We start from the raw sequence: 24,355 nt of genomic DNA on the forward strand, positions 1-24,355 counted from the left end.
CAGATCGGCCAGTAAGCTCATGTGCTTAGACATGTCTGTGGCCAGTACCTGTTAACAGGAAACATTGAACAATATGTGTTAGCATATAAACCACTGCAATGTAAATTAAAGCAGATGGCCTGGAAGGAAAGAAGGAAGGAAGGAAGGAAGGAAAGAAAGAAGGGAAGAACCTCACCATGTCGATGACCATCTTTCGGAGTGACTGCCTCTGTTTCTTAGTGAGGTTCTGGAAGATGTCACAATTGTCCTCCTGGAGAAGTTTAAAGCCCACGGCTAAGTGGTGATTCTCCAAAACGGACTCGTCGTTATACATGAGCGCTAACTCGGAGTCTGTAAGAAATGAATAAATACAGGATTAACTTAAGTGTCTCCAACTTTATGCTGATAGTAGGGTGGGAATTGAGAACACTCACTTGTATTGATGAGGAACTGGTTTGAAACTCCAGGATGGTCCACATCATGAATAGCTGCTGCAAAAATGGCTGCCAGGATCTCAAGATCCGTGAAGACAGCCTGTTAGGACAAATTGAAAATGGTGAGATATATGAAATCCTTTGAGGGAAAACTCTGACAATTGCACCTGAAGAAAAACGTTCTTACATCTAGTGCAGGTGTGGACAGTAGAATGTGAGTTGACTGGGCCACATCAGCAGCGTGAAGGCTGTTATGATAGGCCACATCTTGGTGGTAATGATCCTCAAGGGTCATCATATATGTCACAAAAGTATCTGCCGGGATCTTAAATGTCTTAAGTAAGTCACGTTCCTGTTACAGAATTATCCTCCAGCGTGTCCAGGATATCCTGGGCATCTGGATGCACCAAGTCGGCCCAGGTTTCCCACAGTGGGTGGACGATGTAGTCAATGAAACCCACCTGAAGAGAGAAAAATGTGTTAGACGTCGTAAGGTACTTCAAATATGGTACTCCTGGAGAGACCATACATCTCAGACAGTAACTAACCTGTGATTTCTCCACCGAGGCAGTGTGTTTGTCACACATGGGGCTGATCTCCATGCCACGGTCCCTTTCTCTGTCACCCTGGTGAAAGAATTCGTCCATGATGCGGTCAGTCCACTGGCGGTACAACTCTAGAGACTTGGTGGGATTGCTCAGATCGGCGCAGTGAACCATGTTCCGCAAAACCTGAAGTAACACCACAATTTTAGATGATTGCAAATCATTTTGTTCCTCTAATTTACATGAATCATTCATTGACAGGGAAGGAGAACAGGAAGACCTGTACCTGTATCCTGTCTGTGTAGTTGTCCAGAAGTAAAACTCCTGAGCTTGTCACTTTCTTCGTCTCTACCATGGTCTTCAGATCGGCCAGATATGTCACAAAAGTATCTGCCGGGATCTTAAATGTCTTAAGTAAGTCACGTTCCTGTTACAGAGAGAAGCAATATTACTACAATCTTGGACTATGTGACATTTTTGTTGCAAAATGTTGGAAGTCATAGACAAACGAAAGGCTGGAGGAAGAACTGACCTGGAAGATGGCGTACATAATGCAAGTGAGAGGCCGGTTGTGAGAATACTCTGAAACTGTAAAGATGTTCAGGCCCCATTTGTTCAGGTCTTCTAATTCCTGGAAAGAGAAGACACAAGTGGAATGAGATCAACGGAAATTTTCAGTCGAACACACTAAAGAGCAAGTATTCAATCTTCTACTCACCTTTGACAGTAAATCCTCTTTGTCGGTTTTGACGCCGAAGCGAGCCACGTTCCTGTTACAGAGAGAAGCAATATTACTACAATCTTGGACTATGTGACATTTTTGTTGCAAAATGTTGGAAGTCATAGACAAACGAAAGGCTGGAGGAAGAACTGACCTGGAAGATGGCGTACATAATGCAAGTGAGAGGCCGGTTGTTAGAATACTCTGAAACTGTAAAGATGTTCAGGCCCCATTTGTTCAGGTCTTCTAATTCCTGGAAAGAGAAGACACAAGTGGAATGAGATCAACGGAAATTTTCAGTCGAACACACTAAAGAGCAAGTATTCAATCTTCTACTCACCTTTGACAGTAAATCCTCTTTGTCGGTTTTGACGCCGAAGCGAGCGATGCCGCAGTTGAGGCTGGGCCCATGGGATACTTTCTTCACACCACTGATCTGAGTCATCAGCTGCTGTTTTTTCTTCTTCTCGCGGGCTTTAGGAGTAGGCGAGGGAATCTCCACCTCATTCTGTTTGTCTGTGAGGAACAGCAAGAACCAAATGATTAGAATGATTTTGGTCTCTTTCCTGGTGGCAACTAACCTTGCACTCAACTTTCCACAGACAATGTGGAAAACGACCGTTTGTTAACTCGTCACCATGAAACTGTGATAGTCCTCAAATCTTTCAATACCGATCATGCACAACTGTGTCAGTTGTTGGCAGATCACATTCCAGATTACTCAATCTTTTCATTGTAGTTTCCACACAGACGAGACACATACATGCCTGCACAAAAGCCCATTGTTGGGGAACCGGTGGCCATGTATCGTGTTTGCCTTAGTGACGTAAGCAGACGCCTTTGGCCCAGGTGCAGTGCCACAGCTGAATAGCTCACATCTGCACTCAGTGTGTGTGCTTCTCAGGATTTGTTGCCCTTGAACGGCAGAACAGACACCCAATTCACAGCGACTTTGCCACTGAGCTATTTAAACGGGGCTTGCCCCTCCTTTCCTTCTCCTCCAATTCCACTCTCCATTTTCACTGTGACAGACCTGTCAACAAACTGCAGGGGAGCCCGTGTCTGCCTCATATGGCATCTCCAAAGGTCAACCCTCAGGAGATATCAACTGACAAACAATGGCGGCACAGGAAGGGCGTATCTTTGGGCAAAAATGCAGTTGATAATGCCATAAACCTTCATGTTAGGGATTCCTCATGTGGAAATACTAATCCAAATCCTTCTCAAGGAGCCACAGGCTGCGAGTGGACTGAATTTTTATTTCCAGTTTCTCAATTACTGCAGATAACGTTGTTCTCTCTTGCCGTAAAGCTCTGGCATGTGGCTGAAAGACTGCGATAACACCTGGTAATAGCCGCTGGCTTGATGGAGAAAGAGAGGAGGTGAAATATGAGGGTTGGTTAATTCATTACAGTCATTATCCTCTTCACTCATATGTCTCTGTTAAACATGAACCCGTGCCGTAATCAGCACCGCAGTCATTCAGATGGGCTTATATCCTGAGTGAAGAAATACGAGGCGTTCTATTATGATGACGGAACGGAAAGGGACGGGGATGAGGGAGTACTTGTTTCTCTTTCATCTCAAAAGCCTCTATCTATTTTTCTCTCCTTCTCTTGCGGTAAAGATGCCTGATCAAGAGAAAATGCCTCCTATCTGATCCCACAGAGTGCTCCTTATAGTCAATTTGCTTGTTTTCTCATAAACATCCATCAGAGCTCTTTTTTCCTTTCGCCTCGTTCCTTTCAGGATTCTCTGTCACATGTCACTCCATGTCTCCTTCTCATATAAAAAATCAAACAACCAAAGGCAAGCCACATGTACAGGCCGTGTGCACAGATCCAAGATTTCAGAAAAAGCAAGAAAAAAAAAAAGGAAAGAGACATTATGTCCGGGTCCGATTTAATCTCATCACTGCTAAACTCATGCGTTTTGATGCAGACAGCGAAATCACAGAGGCATAAAGAAAGCAGTCACACGTGACGCAGCGCACAGATGTTTCACAGCTAACATTTAATCCCAGGAAAATCAAACCACTTTTAGTCCCAAATAATCCGGCCACACCATCAGAATGGACAACAATATTTTTGCAGATTTCATCATCAAATTTTAAATCTCTATATTTTCTTAAATCTATATTTTTGCCTTTTTATCAGTAAAAATATCTAAACATTATTTTTTCAACATAATGGATTTGGATGGATAAACAATATAATCCAATCAGAAGAACTTCTAATGTATTACTCTTTATAATATTTAACAAAATTTAGCTGAAAGTAAATTTAAATGTCATTTCTTGTCTTAAAAATGTTTACAAATTTTATTAGTAAGCAAGTCAAAAATAATGATTAAGAAATAATTTTTTGTAGTGAAATGGGATCTCAGACTGCGGCAAGGTACATGAGTGTTTGTGTGTTTAGACGGGGCATGCAATGGCATCTCGATGAGAGCACAGGAGCTGGATGAGTCACAGGTTCTCTGGCCTGGATGTTCCGTGCTGGGGGGTTCCACTGTCAGCATTGCTATACAGCAGGATCCCATCCCCCTCCGTCTCTCCCTCCCTCCCTCCCTCCCATAATTCTGCTCTCCTTTCCACCCTACCCTTCCTCTTTTCCAAATGCTGCATTGGGGATCTCTCTCCTCATGCAGAATCGAAAGTCTGATGCCATCTCACGGCATTCCACAAACAAAATGAGCCTTTGTACTGCATGTCTTATCTTTTAATGTTCAACACTTTCACAAATAATGGATTTATTTTTCCTCGTTTTCATAGCTTTTAGATATACAGCATCAGTCTAAACCGCAGTTCAGTTCTGGAAATGACGCAGCCCAAATTCAATCCACAATGGCGCATACTGTATATAGCCAATGTCTAGCGATGACTGCGGGTGTTTTAGTGTAACAGTAAATATGTGTGTGATTACCTAGGAAGGTGTTGGAGATGAACTCCGACACCTGATTGCCAGATCTGCTCATCTCAGAGAGGTGCGTCAGCTCCCTGTTCAGCATTCTCTTGAACTGGAAAAGATAAAGAGGGAGAATCATTAGTCAAAAACATTAAAAAGGTTCAACATTGAGGGCAGCCATATTCCAAAGTCTTGCAAAATGGCATATTTAAAATTCCTTTATATAGACATGCATTTTCATACAATGCTGCAATGTGTTATGGGGTACAGAATGTTAAAAATTATATTACCAAATAAATAATATAATAAATAAAAATATTATAAAAATATTATTAAATATATTAATATTTAAATCGTAATATCTCCTTTTAAAAATATTTATGCATACATTTTAATGCATTCATTTCTCTTGTTTCTAAATAAATCTCTTATACCTCATACCATGCGTAAAAAATTCAAATTAATAAAGAATGAGAGAGAAATTCAGTACAAGAGACAAGGTAGACACTGGTTGAGATTTCATTTGTAAATTGCAATTTTCAAACTGTTGCCAAGTAATATTTTTCTTTAGCATTTTTTTTTCTCCACATATAATGTATGACTATTAGTTCCAAAAGCAATGATGTGGTTCCAAAAGATGCAATGTTGGCAAGAAATAAATAAACAAATGCATATATAATTAAATAAGTCAAAAAACGGCAGCCATATCCTGCGCCACATCTCAGTTTTAAGCTTCATTAGTACAAGGGGATAAATCACAAAAAACAACCTATATAACTGTCTTCAGATGCGAGCGGGGACCAACAGCGGATGGGAACACCTGTCCTGGGCTGGAGGATGATCCAGAGAGCGGTGGCCGGAGCTGGAAGCGAAGCGGAGGGTCTGGAAGTCTGGAATGAATTATGGAGGAGATGAAGAAGCAGTGGAGCAGAGGGAGGGAGGGATGAGGAAAAAAATTGCTGGGATGCTCATCTGGCTGGAGGGGGGTCTTCCTCTGCTGGATTAGTGCCGCTCCGCTGCTGCAGTACGCTCACGCTCTCTCATCATCTCGCTCTGTCTTTCTCTCTCTCCTTCTGCCTCGCCCCCTCCCTCACGCGTCTCTCCCCCGGTCTCGAGTCTGTCAGCCCCAGCAACACGCTCCACAGGCACATATGATTTGACACAGAGATGGCAGAGGAGAGGGGGAGCCCCTGCTTTGTTATGCGGGGAAAGCACGAGAAAAAAAAAGACACGTAAAGAAGGACAGAAAGACAGGGAGGTCTAAGGACGCCCTTGGCTTTTTGGGAACGATTAATCGACTTTAAGGGATTCCTAATCGAGAACCACTTTAAGCCCTTTTGTAGCTGCAAAGGCAACGTAAGAGCAAAGATGGGAGATTTACATGAGTCTGGGTTCTTTTAGGCTCGGTCAGCCTAATTTATTGCATTCCCATAATGCATGAGGTTTCACATGGAGCTCTGTGCTATTTTTACCATAGAGTATGGTGGGAGAGAAGACTTGGATAATTGCCTATCTTTGTCTTTTTTCAGTGACATCAACACCCCCCCATGACTCTCTCTCTCTTTCTCTCTGCCTCTCTGTCTACATCCGAACACCAATTACACCAACATCCCAACGCCATGGCAACAGTGTCATGTGACATGGGCTGCCGCTGAGGCTTCCCTCCCTCCCCAGCCTCCAAAGATGGCTGCCCAGGAATCACGAGGACACCACTGCGTCTCAATAACATCTGCCAAATCAACCCAATTCATCAGAAATCGATGAGCTGTCCTTGATATAGTCCAATGACAGGGAAAACCCTTAGTGAATATGACCATGCTGCCCTCATCACACTCACCTATGATGGATAAAATGGTGCATTTCTCAACCAAAAAAAACCAAAACACTAGATGCACAATTACACAAAGGATTTACATTGAAACAATTTACACTCAGAAATTGCTAGTAAATTTCATTAATAATTACAAAGAAACAGCAAGTAATATTGAAATTAAGATTAAATCTTGAAGTAAAAAGACTAAAATAGTGTTTTCTTGTTAAACATGCTCTAGTTTTTAAAAAAAAAAAATTTTTATACAGTATATTTGTTATTTACTTGCAACTGAGCCTGTTTTCGCCCCTTAACACAGAGAAGTTGGTCTCAGATTTGAGAAGCTAAAAGAATTCATGCAACGATTTTGGATTCTCCAAACTGTGAAATGTATGTGCGTGTCTGTGTTTGTGCACCTTCATGAGAAAAAGGGAGTGGGAGGGAGAAAGGAAAGAGGGGGGAAAGAGAAAGATGGAAAATAGCGGAGAATCTCTGCATTATGCTGCAGTGGGGGTTCCTCAGCGATGCGTGAGACGTCTAGTCAGAGCTAGACGAGTTGTTGTGTAAACAACTCTGACATATCAAAGACGGGCTGCTTTCCACGGCTCACATTTCTTCTTATCATCCATATCAATAAATCCATGTGAGTGTCTCTCTCTAAGCCCCGTGAGAAACATGGCTGTAGTGGGGCGGATGTGCACCGACTTCTGCTCTGAGAAGAGTAAAGGATGAATGAAGGGAATTTCATTCTCAAAGACCTTCATTCTGTAGAGAAAGACCCTTCAAACACTTGATTAAAGCTAACCGATTCTATCAGCTAACATGGGTTCCCTGTGTAAGGCATTTAGAGGCAAAAACTATTTTATTTAGGAAATTATAGTTGACACATAATGAACAACAAGATTTAAAGTTAAAATTTATATGAATGTATTTTTTTCTGTCCTGTAAACATTTCCCTTTTTTCAACTTTTCAACATCAGTAGTTCATTTAAATGATCCTACAAGGTCATAACTGTTTTTATACAAAATTCACTCCACATTTCCTTCAGTATCTCAGTTAACATTACCTCATAAAAGCTATATTAGAATTAAAAAATAATAAGCAAATTGCTTTTTAAAATAGTTTTACATGGAGCATGGCTTGTGACACCAAAGGACATGCCAACTTCCCAAATGTATTTAATGTCAACTACCCATTGACAGCAAATATGCAGATCATAATTTCTATGTACCTAGTTGCACGTTTTTATTTTTGCATTTCTTTAAAGTGGGATAATTAGCAATTAGATGCTATTTTATTTTCTCCACTAGTAGGCAGTATATAACCACAGTATTAAGTGAGATAGATTTGTGCGGTCACCTCACACTGTTCGCCGGCGGCATGTTAAATCAATTGGTACTGTCATCATGACCTTGTCTAATGTATCAATGTGTTTGATGCAGGACAGGCGAGTCAATCAATCATCAAAATACATTTCACTTTTTCACAGCTGTCCATTGTCAATCAAGATCTATATTCTTATTTCCAAATCTCTCTCTGTATTCAAACTTGTATGTAAATGTCACACTACACTGATGTTTTTTAATTACATCTATCTACAGTAAATGTCTTGTGTACATCATCTAGTGGGAAAAACCCCCATCTGTTTCTTGGTCAGAAATTGTGGGAGTTTTTATTGCACTGAATGATGTCACTTGAGAAGCACATAATTGCAAAATCAGCAAATTCTTAACAACCATTGATATATGATGATCCCTGACGCACATTGAGATGACAAACGAGTTCTCTGGTATATTCCAACGGTAACATCAATAATGACATTTCTGAAGAAATCAGCAGCTCTTTGTGTGACAAACCAACCATGCCTGAGGATACAAGCTCAACGTTTCACTTCCTCTAAATTTCTCAATATGTGCACGAATGTGTGTGTGTGTGTACAAAATCCACAAATGGACACAGTAAAATATTTAGTTATTAAATTATAGGCTAAAATACTTTAAGCTGCTTTAGTCTCAATTATATCCACAGAGCAAAGAGTGACTCTAAAACCTTAAAACTTAGAAAGAAACTTAGGTTGTTTAAAATTGACGAAGATTGTTTGTTATGTTTCTGATTATCAGGAAAAGACAGCAAAAAAAACCCTGAACATTTACACAAATAGTTTAACAACAATTTTTCATGCAAGCTGATACTGGTGCTCTCAGTCTACAACAAACAAATTATGCAGTAACTTTATAAACTAACAGTAGTTTGACTTCAGACCATCAGTTCGATATTACATGGCTCTGACTGGCTTATATTATAGATGTGTGACTATACAACTCATTCTTTTAAAATGATAACTTAAAGACCACTGCTTACATGACCACACATTGTCTCATTTGCAACTTTTCAAAACAATAAAGTACTGCACAAAAAAAAAAAAACCTTTGCAGGAATTCACTTTTCATCTATAAAGCACACTTATCATGAGAATTCAGAAATAAAAAGTTCAAAAAGTTACTTTAGGCAACGGTTTTGTCCTTGAAAAGTCCACCAAGTAACATCCAACAAAAATGAACAACCCACTAACAACTTATAAAAGTATAAAACTGAGGCTCACCTTTTTCCAGCAGTTAACTTTTTCGATCTTTCTCTGTTCTTTCCTCTCAAAGCAGCAAGCTCCCATTTTAAGTGAGTTAAGTTTTCTAAGTCCTGCTTGCTGTGAGTCTTTGTCACCCTGACTGTCTTGAGTCTCAAGGTTCGGCTTTTGACAGACGCAATAACGTTACTGACTAATTTTGAGCTGTGAGCGCTGACTATCCTTCAGTGTGTGAGTGTGTCACTGTATACACACTACCCCTCTCACGAGGGACCGCCTCCTTCTGACACACACATACACTGGAACTCTTAACCACATTGCAACATAGTTTATAGGGTAAATAGTGTGCTCTGGAATCAGATCCAGCATACTGATGTGATCTCTTGAAGTCATCAGAGCAAACACATATTGCCACACATATGCAGATCTATAGGAAGTCCTGAATTGCAAATAACAAAAATGGTAGTTTTAAAATGTAGAACGTTTACAAGCTGCACCCAAAGGATAATCACAAATCAGATCTTTAATGTTTCATTTGCTTCTTCTAGACAGCAATGAGATTATATAGAAAGGAAGTGGAAACTTTTAAGTATCCTGCTTTTCAGATCTTTCTCCTGAGGACTTTATTAATTTAACGTGTCCCCTCTTAATGTTAGTTTTAAAAGAGACCTCAAAAATTTTACAAGATTGGCAAGTCTGCATAAATAAATAAATAAATAAATAAAGATGTAATGTAATATAAATAATATGTTAGATTTATATAAGAATGAGTTATTATATTACATGAAATGTATTTTTATTTCTCCATAGGAATTTCATGAGAAACATGAAAAAAGAGCCATGAAAGAGTAACAACGAAGCTATATAATATAATAAAGAAATATTTGCTAAATATGACAAAATTTGACTGAACTTTATCAAAATAGTCCAAAAAGGAAATGTTCATGTATTATAAACCATGTTTTCTCTCATAACTTTTCAATCCAGTGACTACATTTGGGGTTTCATGGCCATGGACTTGGTATCTATTTAAACAACTCTGTCGATTTACTGTAACAAAAAGAGTGAGTCTGCAGTTCTGTTATCTTGACCGGAATGTCCAGTTGACTGAAACAGAATATGTGTGCATGTAAAATCTATACAGTATCAGCTCCAGGATTTCTCTGCCAACATATATATTGCATGTTGGCAGATAAATCCTGGAGTTGACACTATAGATTTTACATGCACACATATGCACATACAGCTAAAGTGTAATACACATCAGAGGGCACAGGCATTCAAAAGGGCCGCAAAAGGTCAGATGTCCTGGTATTCTCTGTACATCTTTATGTGCTAGTTCCACAAACTCATACAAAAGCTCCTAGGATATGAGCATGTCTTGAGCCAGTCATGACACAGTCACAGGCTTTGTTAATGTCCCATTTTCTTGCATATGCATTATATTGTATATTCTTGCATATCATTGTTGGCCTGCGTGCACTGAAAAAAAAAAAAGAGTATTTTTGTCATTTTCCAGTAAAATTTTTTATACATCCTTAGACTGATAATTTTACTTTAGATGCAAATTTGTGCACAAAAGTTTTTGAGAAACCTTTCTTACCCCATTAGTAATCTTATTTAAAATACTTAAAGTCTAACAAAATATAGTGAGGTTTATGCAAAAATAAATAAATACATATTCCCTAAAAAAAAGAAAAGAAAAAAAAAACCTATCAAAATCATCTTAATAATAATCTTCTTAATAAAAAGTATTAACATGCATATTTCCATGAAAAGTAAAATGCTCATGTTTTAACGATGTTTATACTTTTACTGGAAAACGCGCCAAAATGAATGATTAAAAAAATTATTAACAGTGAGAATTCTGGGTCATCCCAAAATACGGCGCTTTCCTGTACATGTATCTGTAGGATTGGTGTGTGTGCGGGAGTTAGTGTGTATTCATCCCTATTGTCTGCAGTAAAAGTCCCCATGCTGCAGTGTATGCCTGTTTGACGTCAGCAGAAGGAGAAACAAACAGGGAGTGCGGCCTTGCCCTGCCATACAGCACTCACTCCTATTGTAGTCTGGACCCGGCTAGAGCTTAGGAAGGAGACAGGAAACCTGAGTCACAGCTGCAGGACATACACACACACACACACACACAAACACACACACACACACACACTGTGGAGCTGTGCAGTGTATCACATGAGATGACACTGACAAAGATGTGAAAACAACACAGTGCTTAAAAGTAAAAAAGGATGATAAACAAAATAGGTTGAAACATGTACATATGAATCTGTAACAAATATTGTGCTTGTCATATTAACAGATGTTTCATGAGAAAATAGGCTATTTGTGTTTCAAAAAATTAATTATATTGTATATCATATTGCTTTGATTATGCAATAAAGTGCTGTACATGTATTCAAGTCTAGAAACAATAAGAAAAAAATAGATCTCCTAATAAAAAGTTAACATTTAACTTGATAAACCTCGCTGTTAATATAAATTGGCCCACAAGCTGTCAATCAAATCAATTTCAGAGCACACCGCAGTGTACCACATTTCCAAAGCAACACAAAGGGGTGTGGAAAAACGTGCTGGAAAAAAGACATGCTATAACCTGTTCAAAAAGCTAGGAAGACTTGCTAACATATTTATACAGAGAATGTGTGAGACTGTTATGATAATAAAGTGATGTGGCATCTCTAAGGGAGCCTTGTACTTCAAATACCTTGGAAAATGCACCACAACTAAATCAAAATAAACCTTAAAATTTCAAATCTAGTGTATATTCTGCATATTCAAATAGATTTCAAAAGCAAACTAGAAAACAGCAGCTTGAATTTTGAATGCAAACTAACTGGCACAAGCACTGACTCTCAATAGCCCCATTCACAAAGCGGCCGTTGAGAGAAGCATTACAAACTCTCTAAACTATCAGGAAAAAGATCTTGAACGCGCTTTACTGCTCAAGCATCCTCTGAGAGTTTTTACAACTTCCAAAGAAGCTCTTAAAAGTGCATCTTCTCACCTTGTTGGAGGCCATGTCGCTGACGGAGCGGTACGTTTGGATGGTTTCCAGCTGATCCAGACACCAGTCCAGCTCCTCCATGGTCTCCACGGCCAGCTTCTGGTAGGACTCGTCTGGACAGAGACACACAGAAAGGGGGGCACCGTGAAAATCCTGCTGCACGGCCACTCCAGCACAGCCCGCCAGACGATCCTTCATCCTGGGCTCGCACACACACACACACATACGCACACACACTCCCAGACTGTATGAGAGAGTGAGAGTGGGTTCTTCTGAGCGCTAGCTTTGAGAGATTTCCCCCCCCTGCTCGCTCCCTCTCATTGGCCTGGTCCTTGTGACTAGGTGATACTGTCTCTTTGGCTTCGTGCCCCTTACTCTCACCCCCTCCTGCCTCTCTCGGTGTCGCCCTCTCTTTGCGTGCCACTCTCACTCATGTCTGAGAGTTGGCTGTGGTGGGGTGATGCAGCCTCTTGGCTCTGTGCTTCCTCATTTCACTGCCCCATTTGGCATCTCTCTCTCTCTCTCTCTCTCTCTCTCTCTCTCGTCCCTTCCCCTTTTTATAATTTCTGGCTTTTGTAGGCTCTGATGTCAATAGAGAGGAGACAAAGGGTGTTACTTTGCAAAGCTCGCTGTATGAACCTGTACACACACACACACACACACACACACTTTCTTGCAAAAATTTATGTTTAAATTAAAACTACATGCACATTTTAAGACACAAATATTCACTGTATATTCACAGTGATTTCAATGGAAATATACAATTAAGCTGCATCTTAATGATTTCATTTATTCTAATTTTTATTTTTTACTTAGGAGACCATTAGGTTTCCTAAATGGCATTTTCTGGAAGAAATTTTATTAACATGTTTATTTCAAACTTTAGTAAATTTGATTAATTTCTGTGAATCAGATTCATTTGCATCACTCAAAAATGCTCACTTTTGCCCTGCATGGCATTTTTGCATTTTGCAAAATAATAAATAAAACTTGCGATACCGTTTAAAGGTTTGGGGTCAGTAGAATTTGTTTTAAAAGAAATTAATATTTTTTTATTCAGCAAGGATGCATTAAATTGATCAAAACTGACAGTAAAGACTTTTAAAAACTTCTATTTCAAATAAATTCTAAGAAGAATCAAAGATTTTTTTTTTTAGAATCAAAGATTCCTAAAAAAAAAAAGAATAAAAAAGAATAAATAAAATTAAGCTGCATAGCTGTTTTCAACATTGATAATAATAAGAAATGTTACTTGAAATGCCACTTGCTGAAAGTTCAGCTTTGACATCATAAGAATTAATTATATTTCAAAATATATTAAAATAGAGCTATTACATTTTATTAATATTTCACAAAATTACTGTTTTTCTACATTTCTGATCAAGCAAATGTAGATTTGGTCAGCAGAAGAAACTTCTTTCTAAAACTTAAAAATTCTTACCGACCCCAAACTTTTGAACGCTAGTGTGTTTGGGAAATATTGCTGTTTGTTGTTATATTGGTGCATATAAAAAATATATTAAAAAAAGAAAAAGAAAGAAAGAAATATTCTTCTTTGTATAATTTTTTTTAATTTTTAATTACATTTTTACAATATTTTGCTTTTATATTAAACATTTTAAATCTACTTGGAAAAAATACCTTTTAAATATTATGAGATAAATTAAATAGTGTCAAAAGGCTGAAAAGGCTATACTGTTCAACCCAACAAAAGAAACGAAAGCAACAAAAAGCACATTTACATACACACACAAATGACACAGCATCACGTTTTATCATGCGCTTAAATTAATGTCAAGGTGTACGTAAACGGGTCTGCATCATTCCTCGCACACCACAGAAATGTATGAAGCATAGGCGTAAGCTGTGTGTGTGGGTCTTGTTAAAGCATAGATGTGTTTACAGTAGAGGGGAGTTTGGTGAATCGGTGCCCTGTGGCTTTGGGACACAGACGAGCCCTTGTGCGCCTCTGACTTTGCTGTGGTGGGTCTCCTAGTTGCAGAACAACACAGCAGTAGAACTTTAGCAGGGCCCTGTCGAATGATACTTCTCTCTAATCTCCACACACTCAAAGCCACACAAGCATATTTGTTCTCTGAACACCGGGAGAAAAAGCTCTTTGGTGTGGGTAATTCTTTTTTACTATTTTTTTTAGCGTATGGAGAGGTACCTGTAGACTACAACACCAAGGCAATGTCGAAAAGTTGGAAACTGGATTTTTAACAAGATTTACATTTTCACAAAACTAAACAAAACCAGTTTTATACCTAAAAGAGAGCAGCTAAGCATAACCACATTTTTATATTTCTGAAGGAAATGTGAATAGTGCATGCCCATGAAAAACTGCCATGATGCTAGGGTGTGCGTGTGGGTGCCAGAGCATTGGTATGCAGTTGCTGAGGTGTGTTCTGAGTGGTTTGTAGTGCATTGGTATCTGGTTGCTAGGGTGTTCTGGGTGGTCGCTAGGTGGTTGCTTACTGACCCAAGTCAAAAGACCACCCTCAAGTCTCTAACATTCCTGTCTCTAGACAAGACTCAGGTCCCAAAGTTAAATCCAGTTTTAGCTTTAGAGAATATTTACATGAAATACTTGAATTAGTTTAAACAATCTAATCTAAATTAATCTAAACTATTACTGAATTATGTTCAATAGAAAAATAAAGACATAAACAATACAAAAGCAGCTGTAAATAATACTATTATATATCAAGTGATGGATATATATAATGATAGACAGAACGATAGATAGATAGAATGATAGATAAAACGATAGAATGATAGATAGATAGATAGATAGATAGATAGACAGATAGATAGAAGTGCAATGGATTTTACTGCAAATTTGTCACCCTTTTGACTTAATTTAAACATTACGGTAACAATTAAGGTTTAGTTAACTTTATTTGTTATTGCAAAGTAGAGTTATGGTGTAAAGTTTATGTGTATTTTGAATTTAATTCACATTTCTGCCACCTCTCATTTCTATCCATACACCACTCTGAAAAGGTGATGTGCACACAAGTCTTGGGTCTGAAATCTGTCATTATGAGGCAAATCATGTTTGACAGGACCAGTGAGGTGTCTGACCACATGTGCGTAAGAAGGGTTTTTCCCCATTCTCTTCCTTCGAGACATGCACAACAGAGAGACGCACAAACTCCGACGGCCCTAGCAGATTCGGAAAAAGGAGGCATTGGTCCAGGAAAGATGCGGACATATGGCCATGCTGCAGTTGCCCACATACCATGAGGTCATCCAATTACAGACAAAAGGGGACAGATCTCATCTAATAAGCTGCCATTACACATCCACAAACAAACAAACAAACAAACAAACAAACAAAAATAATAAATAAATGAAATAATGTGCATTAACCATGCAGTTACATTTCCCGAAAAGATGGATATGTATTTTGCCGGTCATGTGATCTCAACATGGCAGCCACCATGAGTGGGCGACCTGCCTTATGTAGAAAAAAATTTCATGTAAATGAGCATAATTTTAATATATTTGTAAATTAATTTCCTAGGTGCAAGTACTTTTTTCTTTTGGCATAAAACTTTTAATGATCATTTCTCGTCACAACTAGCATATCCTTGTTTGTGTGTGAACTTGACTTGCATCACTTAAGGACAAGCGTAGGTGTGGTGTTATAAGAAAAAGTATCAGCATGCCGAGAGGTTGGGTTTTGCGGCCACAAACTGTGTTTGCATATGTGTCATTTGAGGTTACTGCAGATCACAAATATCAAATCATGTCTTCTGGTCGTTTGAGGGTGTTAATGTCATGGCTGAGCACTGTGCGCATGTGTGTGAGCTGTCTGATGTGGTGTGCTTGGTAACAGCTGTGTGTCTGTTTCCCTGATGCGCATTGAGATTTAGTTGAGAGCATGTGCTTACGTGTGTCATTTTTTCTTTCTCTCTCTTTCTCTCATTCCTTCATCTATGCCCCTCCTGAATTCATGCGAAGTGTCTCAATGATTAGTCAAGCAGTGGAAGGATAAACTATAGCATTTCCAATAAAAAGGAAGCATGACGACTGACATCATCTCAAATCTCAATGGACCTACTAAGAAAGCACTTCCTCTGGTTCTGATTGCAAGACGAGAGAGAGAAATAAAAGAAAGAAAGAGTTGGGGAAATTCTGGAAAAGCTTTTTGTAGCCAAAAGGACATTGTGAAAGAGTGTAACAGAAGGGATTCTCTCTGTGAGCAGAGAAAAACTGATGGCTTGTTGAATTTAAGGAACAAACAATATCATTTAAATCACATTATATATAATTCAGATTTTTTTTTTTAAATATGAACAATTTTGCAGCTATTTGGGATTGGAGACCAAATGTCTTTACCAAATGTCAGTACATAATTTTTTTTATATTTAGTAAAAAAAAATCATTAACCTTTATAAAATATGTACTGGTAATTTTAAATAGGTTCATATCTTCTTCCATACACACTTTTTAAGAGTAGTCTGTCTAGTATCTTTCTATGGAGCTTCTCAACACTGTCATCTTGCTCACTGGTAAAATTCTCTGTAAAGCTGCTTTGGAAGAATATTTTTTGTCATACGTGCTATAAAAATAAATAGAATTCAATTAAATCCAAAATAATTCTCTTTAGGTTTGTGCATATATTACTTTAACAATCTGTCAAGTCCATGAGACCATAAGGCAGGGGTGTCAAACTCAATTCCTGGAGGGCCGGAGCCCTGCAGAGTTTTGTTCCAACCCTGCTGCAACACACATATCACGGTGTCTTGTTTGCCATTGTACTGTAGGTTTTAAAGGATGCTCAAGAGCGCCCCCTTTGTGTCTATTATGCACCCACACTGGTGTGGACCTCACAGCGAAATATTGCCCAACAGTCCATGCAGCAAAGTGTAGGATTGTGAGGGCTGAAAGTGCCAGTAATTTCTGACATTGTTTTTTAACCTCCAAAGAGCCATACAGACAACACAATTTACAGCAAATACAGTAGCTTCATTTCTGAGTCTTTAGCGTGGCAAAGAAGCACAGGAGGATCTTGATTTTTAAAAGTGAATGTGAAAGAGAAATCTGTAATTGAAACTGTACACAAAGACGATACTGTGCTAATTTATAATGCCATAACCTCTCTCAACAGATGTTACGCACTTTTAAATGCAACAGTGGATCATCATAGAACTATGTGGGACATTCCCTGAGTTCATTTTATGGTGGTTTCAACATGGCAATTTTCTGAGAAGCATCAAACTGGTTTAAATAAAATGTTTTCCATTAGGAGGCAGAAGCCACTGTTTTGGCTCTGAGGACTTCAGCAACAGACACTGAATAAACGATGAGTGCTGGAAAAGACCGCAGTGAGACGACCCGGCCACATGAATGGGAGTCCTCCGTAGAAGTTAAAACGGGTGCTTGTTGAATTGGGCATGTTAGACCACACAAAACATGAGACTTTGAAGCCATATTTTCAAAAGAGAAAATAGCAAAGAACCACCAATGAGCAATGAGTTACTGAGGGCCAAGTTTTTTTCCTTAAAAGGTTAGAATATGTTACAAATAATTCCGTTTCAGAATTTCAATGTTTAATTGTTAAAACATTCAATTTTTTTTGTTCCAGTTTGTGATACAAACCTGGCCCCATTTCTATGTGTGGGTGTGAGAGAGACAGATACCAAATCCACCCAAATTACAAGGCCTGTGTGTTGAAAAACAGCTCCCTCAGTTCTTCTTTCTCTATCACGGAGCTGTCCATCCACCTCGCTGTCTATCCACCTCCCTAAAACTATTCCAGACATATTCCAAACTGATTTACAAGGGTTCGCTTCAGAATCAAGAACTAAAACTGGGTAAAATAACTGCCAAGAGTGAAACTACAGGATACACCATGGCACACAAAGAACCAAGCAACAGTGGTCTAAAACTTCTGGCCAGTCTTGATCCAAACCCTTCTCCTCATTCCTTACACACATTTGTTCAGTTATAGTCAGAATCGCCCCTTCACCGCAACACACATATGGCATCTGCAGGCTAAAAAACTCACATTTGCCCAATAAGGCAATGAAAAGCATAGCAGGTCTTAAAAAATCAGTTGTAAACACAGGTAGAGCTAGAAAACAATAGATATCAACAATAGGTCCATATTTGGAGTTGTAATGGTTTTCATGTTCACTATCAATATTATTACATTAGTATTAAGTTTCATTATGAAGGTGCTGTCACATTTGGCATTGTTCGAAAAATTTCTGTCCGTGAAATCCAGTCATTTTAATAGGAATCCACATGATCAAGAATTATGTGTGAGGATGAAAGATTACCATAAGGTTTTGCAACAGGTTCAAGTTGTTCATGCAGATTCCCTGCATTAACCAACAGAAACCACCTTGTTTTTAAACTGTCTTATGTGTGAGCTGTGCTTTATATATTGCTACATTATTAACAAAAGACAACAGACAATTACAATACAATTATAATATTCTGAAAGCATTTTATTACCCCTGTACTGAAACATACATATGTTTATGAATCCTTTAAGCTTCACAGAATATTGAATTTGTAGAAACTGATTGGTTGATTTATTGTATTTATAATAACTGAGCAAAAAATGAGTAAAACAAGTTAATGTTTGATTTGACTCTAGTTAAAGATAAACAATTGTAATGGTTTACAATCCTTTCTAGATATTGTCAATATGTTAACACTTTACATTTCCGTGTCTATCCAAAAGCAAACGGTATGTTCACTTTACGTACAAACACATAGAATCCGAATGAGATCACTCTGTTGACAGTGGCATTTGGAAATTTCCAGATTTGTTCCATTAAATTCAGAATTGATGAGCAGCATTTCATGAGTCAATAGTCAGTTCAGTGAGGGGACGTGGGGTAAGCGACCACACAACATCCAAACTTGTATTCACGAGGTCCTGGTGGTTAAAGTGAACATGCACACACAGGGAAGGCTTTGTCCTTTCACCTGGCTTGAACCCTGCCACCAAAGTCTAGAGCATTGATATACCTCAATAGGGCTGTTGTCAGTAACTCGCTGACCCATTCCAACCCCATTACCATAGACTAGGAAGCCAACATAACCCAATTAGCTCTAACTTTTGTCAAGTTTGGTTTTTCTTTCACTCCTACCATTACTGGAACAGTCAACGAAGATTCCTGAGGGAATCTGAGGTCAGCGGCATATGATGATGTGCAATGCTAGAAGAAATTCACGATGGATGTTTTAATGGATACCAGCTGGACTTGTAATGACTTTGGAATCGTAGCCAAATAATGGGTGAAATTAATTTGGAAGTAAACATTATGATGTCCTACCCACAAGGGCAGAGTGTTACTGTCTCATACTGTATGTGCGTATTTGTCACTGTATGTCACTGACACTTTATTCTTTTAGCATTTATAAGCAAAAATTTATGTTTATGTTAAGATTCTTGTAGCAAATAATCCGATTAAAAAAAACTCAAATATTGCTTCATGGCCACTCTAGTTTGAAACATCCCTGCTGGTAGCAGTGCTCTTCCCGCAGTGCCCTTCAAGGGTGCACAAATGCCATTTGGAATTTGCCCAACATTTCAATTCACGTGTAACTTCATCTGTGTTCAATAAACAAATCCATATGAATGAAAGAACTAGGGTGGAATAAAGGGTGGCAGAGGGGAGTTGGGTGGAGACGACTCATTACCAACTAAAAGCTAAAAACTATTTTACAGCATACACAGCAATAAAACAAACCTGTGGCCATCATGTTCACCACTCTGTTCCGTGACTCTGGTTTTCAAGGAAATAGGATGGACAGGATATGTTAGATGCACAGCAGAGGAAGACGGAAAGATTTACATTCAACATGGCTTGAGCATCCCAACTCATTCACCTGTGATTTCCCATAATGCAACAATGTCAACCAACCATTCCGCTGATAAATAAAGCTAAACCTAAGGTTTAGCAACTTAAACTTACTATTTTCATGCTGTGCTTTTAAGATTAGTTGAATTTCTTTATGCTTAACAAGTATATCTTTGCGAAAGTGAAATTTTCCCAATAACAACAACAACAACAACATATATTCCACCATCAAGCTGGCAGCAGACAACTTACTAGAGATAATTAAAGGAATAGTTAATCCAAAAATTACACCATCATGTTCTTCCAGCCCTATTTCGTCATACACAAAATGAGATGTTGGGTACAATGCCAAGGCTACTTGTTTTCATACAACAAAAGTGGATGGATAATTAAAAAATTACGCCTTTAGATGTGAACCAAATGACACTGGTTCAGGCATATCAAGGGACCAGTCTTGATACACTAAATTTGAAAAAGACACCTGTAAGTAAATTTTGAAAGATATAAAAGATTACTTTCTGTAAATGGCTCCGGAAGACGTATTCATCTGTTTCAGTCACACAACTTTTCCGCTCATCTGGCATATTTATGACCATCAGCGGGGCAAAGTAATGGCAGTGAATACAAAAACACAAGAACTGAGATAGCAAGAAAAAAAACTGTGATTACTGGATCACTGGATCCATACCAGGTCTCACAAAACATTTTTTTAACTTAGCACATGCCCTAAAAAATCTATCATGCATGGACATTTTTTTTTACATATATACTTAATCCACAATCAATTTCCATATACCAGCAGACTCTCCTCATATATGCAGAGGAACATAGAGATGGATTGTGGACTAAATATACAGTATATAAATGTTAGAGAACATTAGATTTGGTAGGGTTTGTGCTAACCTGAGATTTGTAAAATAAAGAAAAAAAGAAAAAAAAAAAGAAAATAATAATAATAATAATAAAAATTGGATCTATGCTTAGTTTGCTCACATATTTTTGGATCTATCTCCATTACTGTGCCCTACAGTTGGTTATAAATATGGCGGAGGAGTGGAAAAATCACATGACTGAAACAGATGGAACATTGTGTGTTCAATAAATTGTATATTTTATTTACTTTTTGGAGCAATTACCATTGATTTTTGTTGTACAGAATATATATTTTGTTTTCACATAACATACCACATGACAACATATTATGTGTGTGTGCATTTTTGAGTGAACTAATCCCTTAAGTGAAAGTTTTGAGCAGTCAGTATAGTATAATAGTGTGCTGTTAAAACTTTTCTCAAAAATGGAAAGTATGCTTATGTCGGAATGAACGTTAAAAGGCCTCTCTAATGAAAGATAACTAACAAACCTGTTAGTTCACCTGCATTGGCATTAACAACTTCCAATAAGTTGACTCACACATGTTTGTATTTGTGACTTATTTCCTCATTCTGATTTTCTGAGAAGGAAATAAAACTTTGAGCCACTAATGTCATTTTTTGTCTTAGTTCTCTTAAATAACTGGAGACTGTTTTTCCCAGCTGTCCATAGGAGATTTAAATCTGATTAAAACACAGAAACAAAAGCATTTACTCCTAACTCTCTCTCTCTCTTTCTTTCTCTTTGAGCTTATTTGAAGACATGCAGGCCATTTGGCAGGGTTGTTCATTGGGGAAGGGCAGTTTGTCTGCTTTATGGCTGTGCTGACGTCAATGGCATAACTCAAATAGTTAGCAGGGTGCATGCTTCCAGCTTTCAAAAGCTGCACCACAGCAGAGCCAATGCTAAAACCCGAGACAGACTTCCCTTAGACAGCAGTCTCAGCTGACATTTGTTCTTCTCATTGAATACCTCTCATCTTAAAATGTATACATTTGCTTATAGATTAATCAACACTGTTGTCTAGATAAAGCCTGCTCATATATAAAGGAAAGCGGTAGTGCATTGATTATCTAAGATGCTAATCCCTGACTGACACTTCACACTTTTTGTTTTGAGACTTGAAAGCATTAGGTCTACAGACTGACAGCAAAAGTCATGACTCTTTCTAGCTGACTCCAACATTTGACAGATTGACTGACCCATAATATCTCTGCTTTTCCAGCTATGCCCCTTAATCCCTGTGGGTAAAGATAGCAGTGTTTTTGAGCCATAGACCACTTGCTCCTATTGGCATGATTAACTCTGCCTGAGTTTGTGGAGACACTAAAGTCATTGAGAAAAAGAGTCAATAAAGAGCACTAAGCTCTTTGCAATTACAGCAACAAAATGAAACTGACATTGTTAAAGGCAAGCTTGAATTCCTGCATCACTGATTTTAACGGCTGTTAGGGAGTTTAAAGTCAGTTTTAAAACACTGTTGGATTCACAAACTGACTCTTGTTAACACGGGAATCAGCAAGTCAGTGCTGGTAACAGATGCTGAGGTTCAACACAACTCCACATGCCAAATCATTCATCTTAAGACATGCGATGTTCAATAAACCAATGTCCTACAAAGGCCGCCAAACTATAGAAAATCGCTGTTTAATGGTCATTGCCAACTCAATTTCATGAGAAAATGTAAGTTTGAGTGGATCTGGCTGCTGAGAAAGCTGTGGATTCTGAAATTGCTAATCAAACAAACAGAATCACTTTTGTCATGTTATGACAGACAACAGAATCACGAGGTGGTGGCAGGGGCGCAACTGCACATTTGCCTAGGGGTATGCAAGATCAGTGTTGGCGTATATTCTAGCCCCTAATACTAACCCTCACAGAAAACTGGTTGCAAGTCAGTGACCAAAAGCCCAATAACTAGCTTGTGCATGGAAGGATACAAACTCATCAGGAGTGAAAAAATTGTGAATCCCCTCCCCCATTTTCAATACCAAAAAAATAAAAATAAAAAAATAAATAATAACAATAATAAATAAATAAAATAAAATAAAATAAAATAAAAAAGACAGACAGTAGAACACATTATTTATTTATTTATTTTTTTAAACACATAATATTGCTCACCTTTCAGTTTTTGGAGACAATTTTGGAGGGATTTACGTTTTTTATTATTATTATTATTATTATTATTAATTTGCCTCAAAGTTATTCATATATTTTTATATTTTTATATAAAATGAGAAAATTATATGTAAAATTAACTTTAAAGAGCACGTGCATTTTTTCATTTTTACAGTATAGAGATAATTCATTGAATATTTGACATGTTTAAGTGGAAGATTTCTGCCACTTGGTGGAAAATAATCACTATTAAAATAAAAATGTCATGGTATTCCCACTATAACCAGTAAATGGCTGCAGAGGATCTCTCATTGTCTCATTTACCATTTCCACCCTGTAATATTGTTCTTTTCACATGTTTTGCTTTTGGGTTTATATTTAGACATTATAAAATCACTATTATAACATCTAAAATCACTTTTTTTGTCATAGTTCAGCATTGTTTTGTACTGAATAATGAAGTAGCAAGAGTTTTTTTAAAAACTTGTCAGATCTACATAAATAGTCTATGTAACAAAGTTCGTAGTCACGGGAAGAAGGAGGCGGGAACCGGTACTTTGAATACAAAACGGCAATTTTCACGAAAGTTGAGTAGTTTGCATCCTTGTTAACAAACTTCTCAGTTTCTCTCAAATGTAAATCAAACGCCCATTCACAAACATATCACAACTTTTTATTTTTAATATTTTTGGAGCAATAGAGATACTCAGAAATGAACTGATATTAGGAATGACTTCATGACTTATAATGAAAAGTAGCATAAAGTAAGATCAAAGTTGGCACACCACAGCTGCAAAAGTAAAAAAGATATATATTTTTCTACTTTTGCAGCTGTGGTGTGCCAACTTTGAGCACCCGCATTCAGCTTTTGGCCTGTTGGATGTGCGCACTTTGGGTGTAATTCTTTATAATGAAAAGTAATAATAATAATAATAATAATAGGGTAAGCTTACCAATCTCTGTTTGTTCACTTGGACATTGTTGTCCTCATTTTAATGCATTGTTTTTCTTTTCCCTTTGTCTTTTTCTGTTCTGTGCCCCAGAATGTTTCCCTCCTCTATTAATTTTGGTCATGTGACTGTGTCTGTGACAGTAATGTGTTGAAGGGTGAATGGTTGATATGTACTAAGTTTATAATAAATAATTTTTTAAAACTCATTACAATGCCAAACAACCATTAAATAAAAATGTTTAATTACACTATTTTTAACAACTAAGCTTTTGATTATTCATAACATTTTATTAAAGAAGATTTTCACACAATGATTTTGGCAAAATGGTGCCCCCCTCCGAGTGGCGCCCCGATGCACTGCATACCCCCTTTTTGCGCCTCTGGGAGGTGATTTCATATGAATTTGTAAAATGTGATTTGTACAGAAAACATAATTGTATTTAAAAAAAAGCAAAGTTCCACCCCTAATGTCCACGGCGCCCAGCTACATCGTGTTATACTTGTAAGAATTGTTCTAGATATGCCGAAAATTTGAAGCTACAGCACAGCAGCTCTTCTTCTTCGTTTTCTCTGAT

General features: G+C 37.8%; 1 protein-coding gene across 1 annotated transcript in view; it reads right to left on the reverse strand.

The window, feature by feature from the left end:
• The window catches only part of LOC107739135 (cAMP-specific 3',5'-cyclic phosphodiesterase 4B-like), a 148,951-nt gene that overhangs the window by 1,630 nt on the left and 122,966 nt on the right, over positions 1 to 24,355 (reverse strand). The window contains exons 7-14 of the mRNA XM_016551150.1: positions 12,003 to 12,115; positions 4,604 to 4,697; positions 2,020 to 2,195; positions 1,491 to 1,589; positions 601 to 765; positions 414 to 513; positions 176 to 330; positions 1 to 48 (exon numbers count right to left, since the gene is read on the reverse strand). Coding sequence (XP_016406636.1) covers positions 1 to 48; positions 176 to 330; positions 414 to 513; positions 601 to 765; positions 1,491 to 1,589; positions 2,020 to 2,195; positions 4,604 to 4,697; positions 12,003 to 12,115 — 950 coding nt within the window. The remainder of the gene's footprint in view (positions 49 to 175; positions 331 to 413; positions 514 to 600; positions 766 to 1,490; positions 1,590 to 2,019; positions 2,196 to 4,603; positions 4,698 to 12,002; positions 12,116 to 24,355) is intronic.

The sequence above is a fragment of the Sinocyclocheilus rhinocerous genome, unplaced genomic scaffold (genome assembly GCF_001515625.1).
Source record: "Sinocyclocheilus rhinocerous isolate Xijiao unplaced genomic scaffold, SAMN03320098_v1.1 scaffold1182, whole genome shotgun sequence".
In the NCBI taxonomy this organism is placed as follows: Eukaryota; Metazoa; Chordata; class Actinopteri; order Cypriniformes; family Cyprinidae; genus Sinocyclocheilus; species Sinocyclocheilus rhinocerous.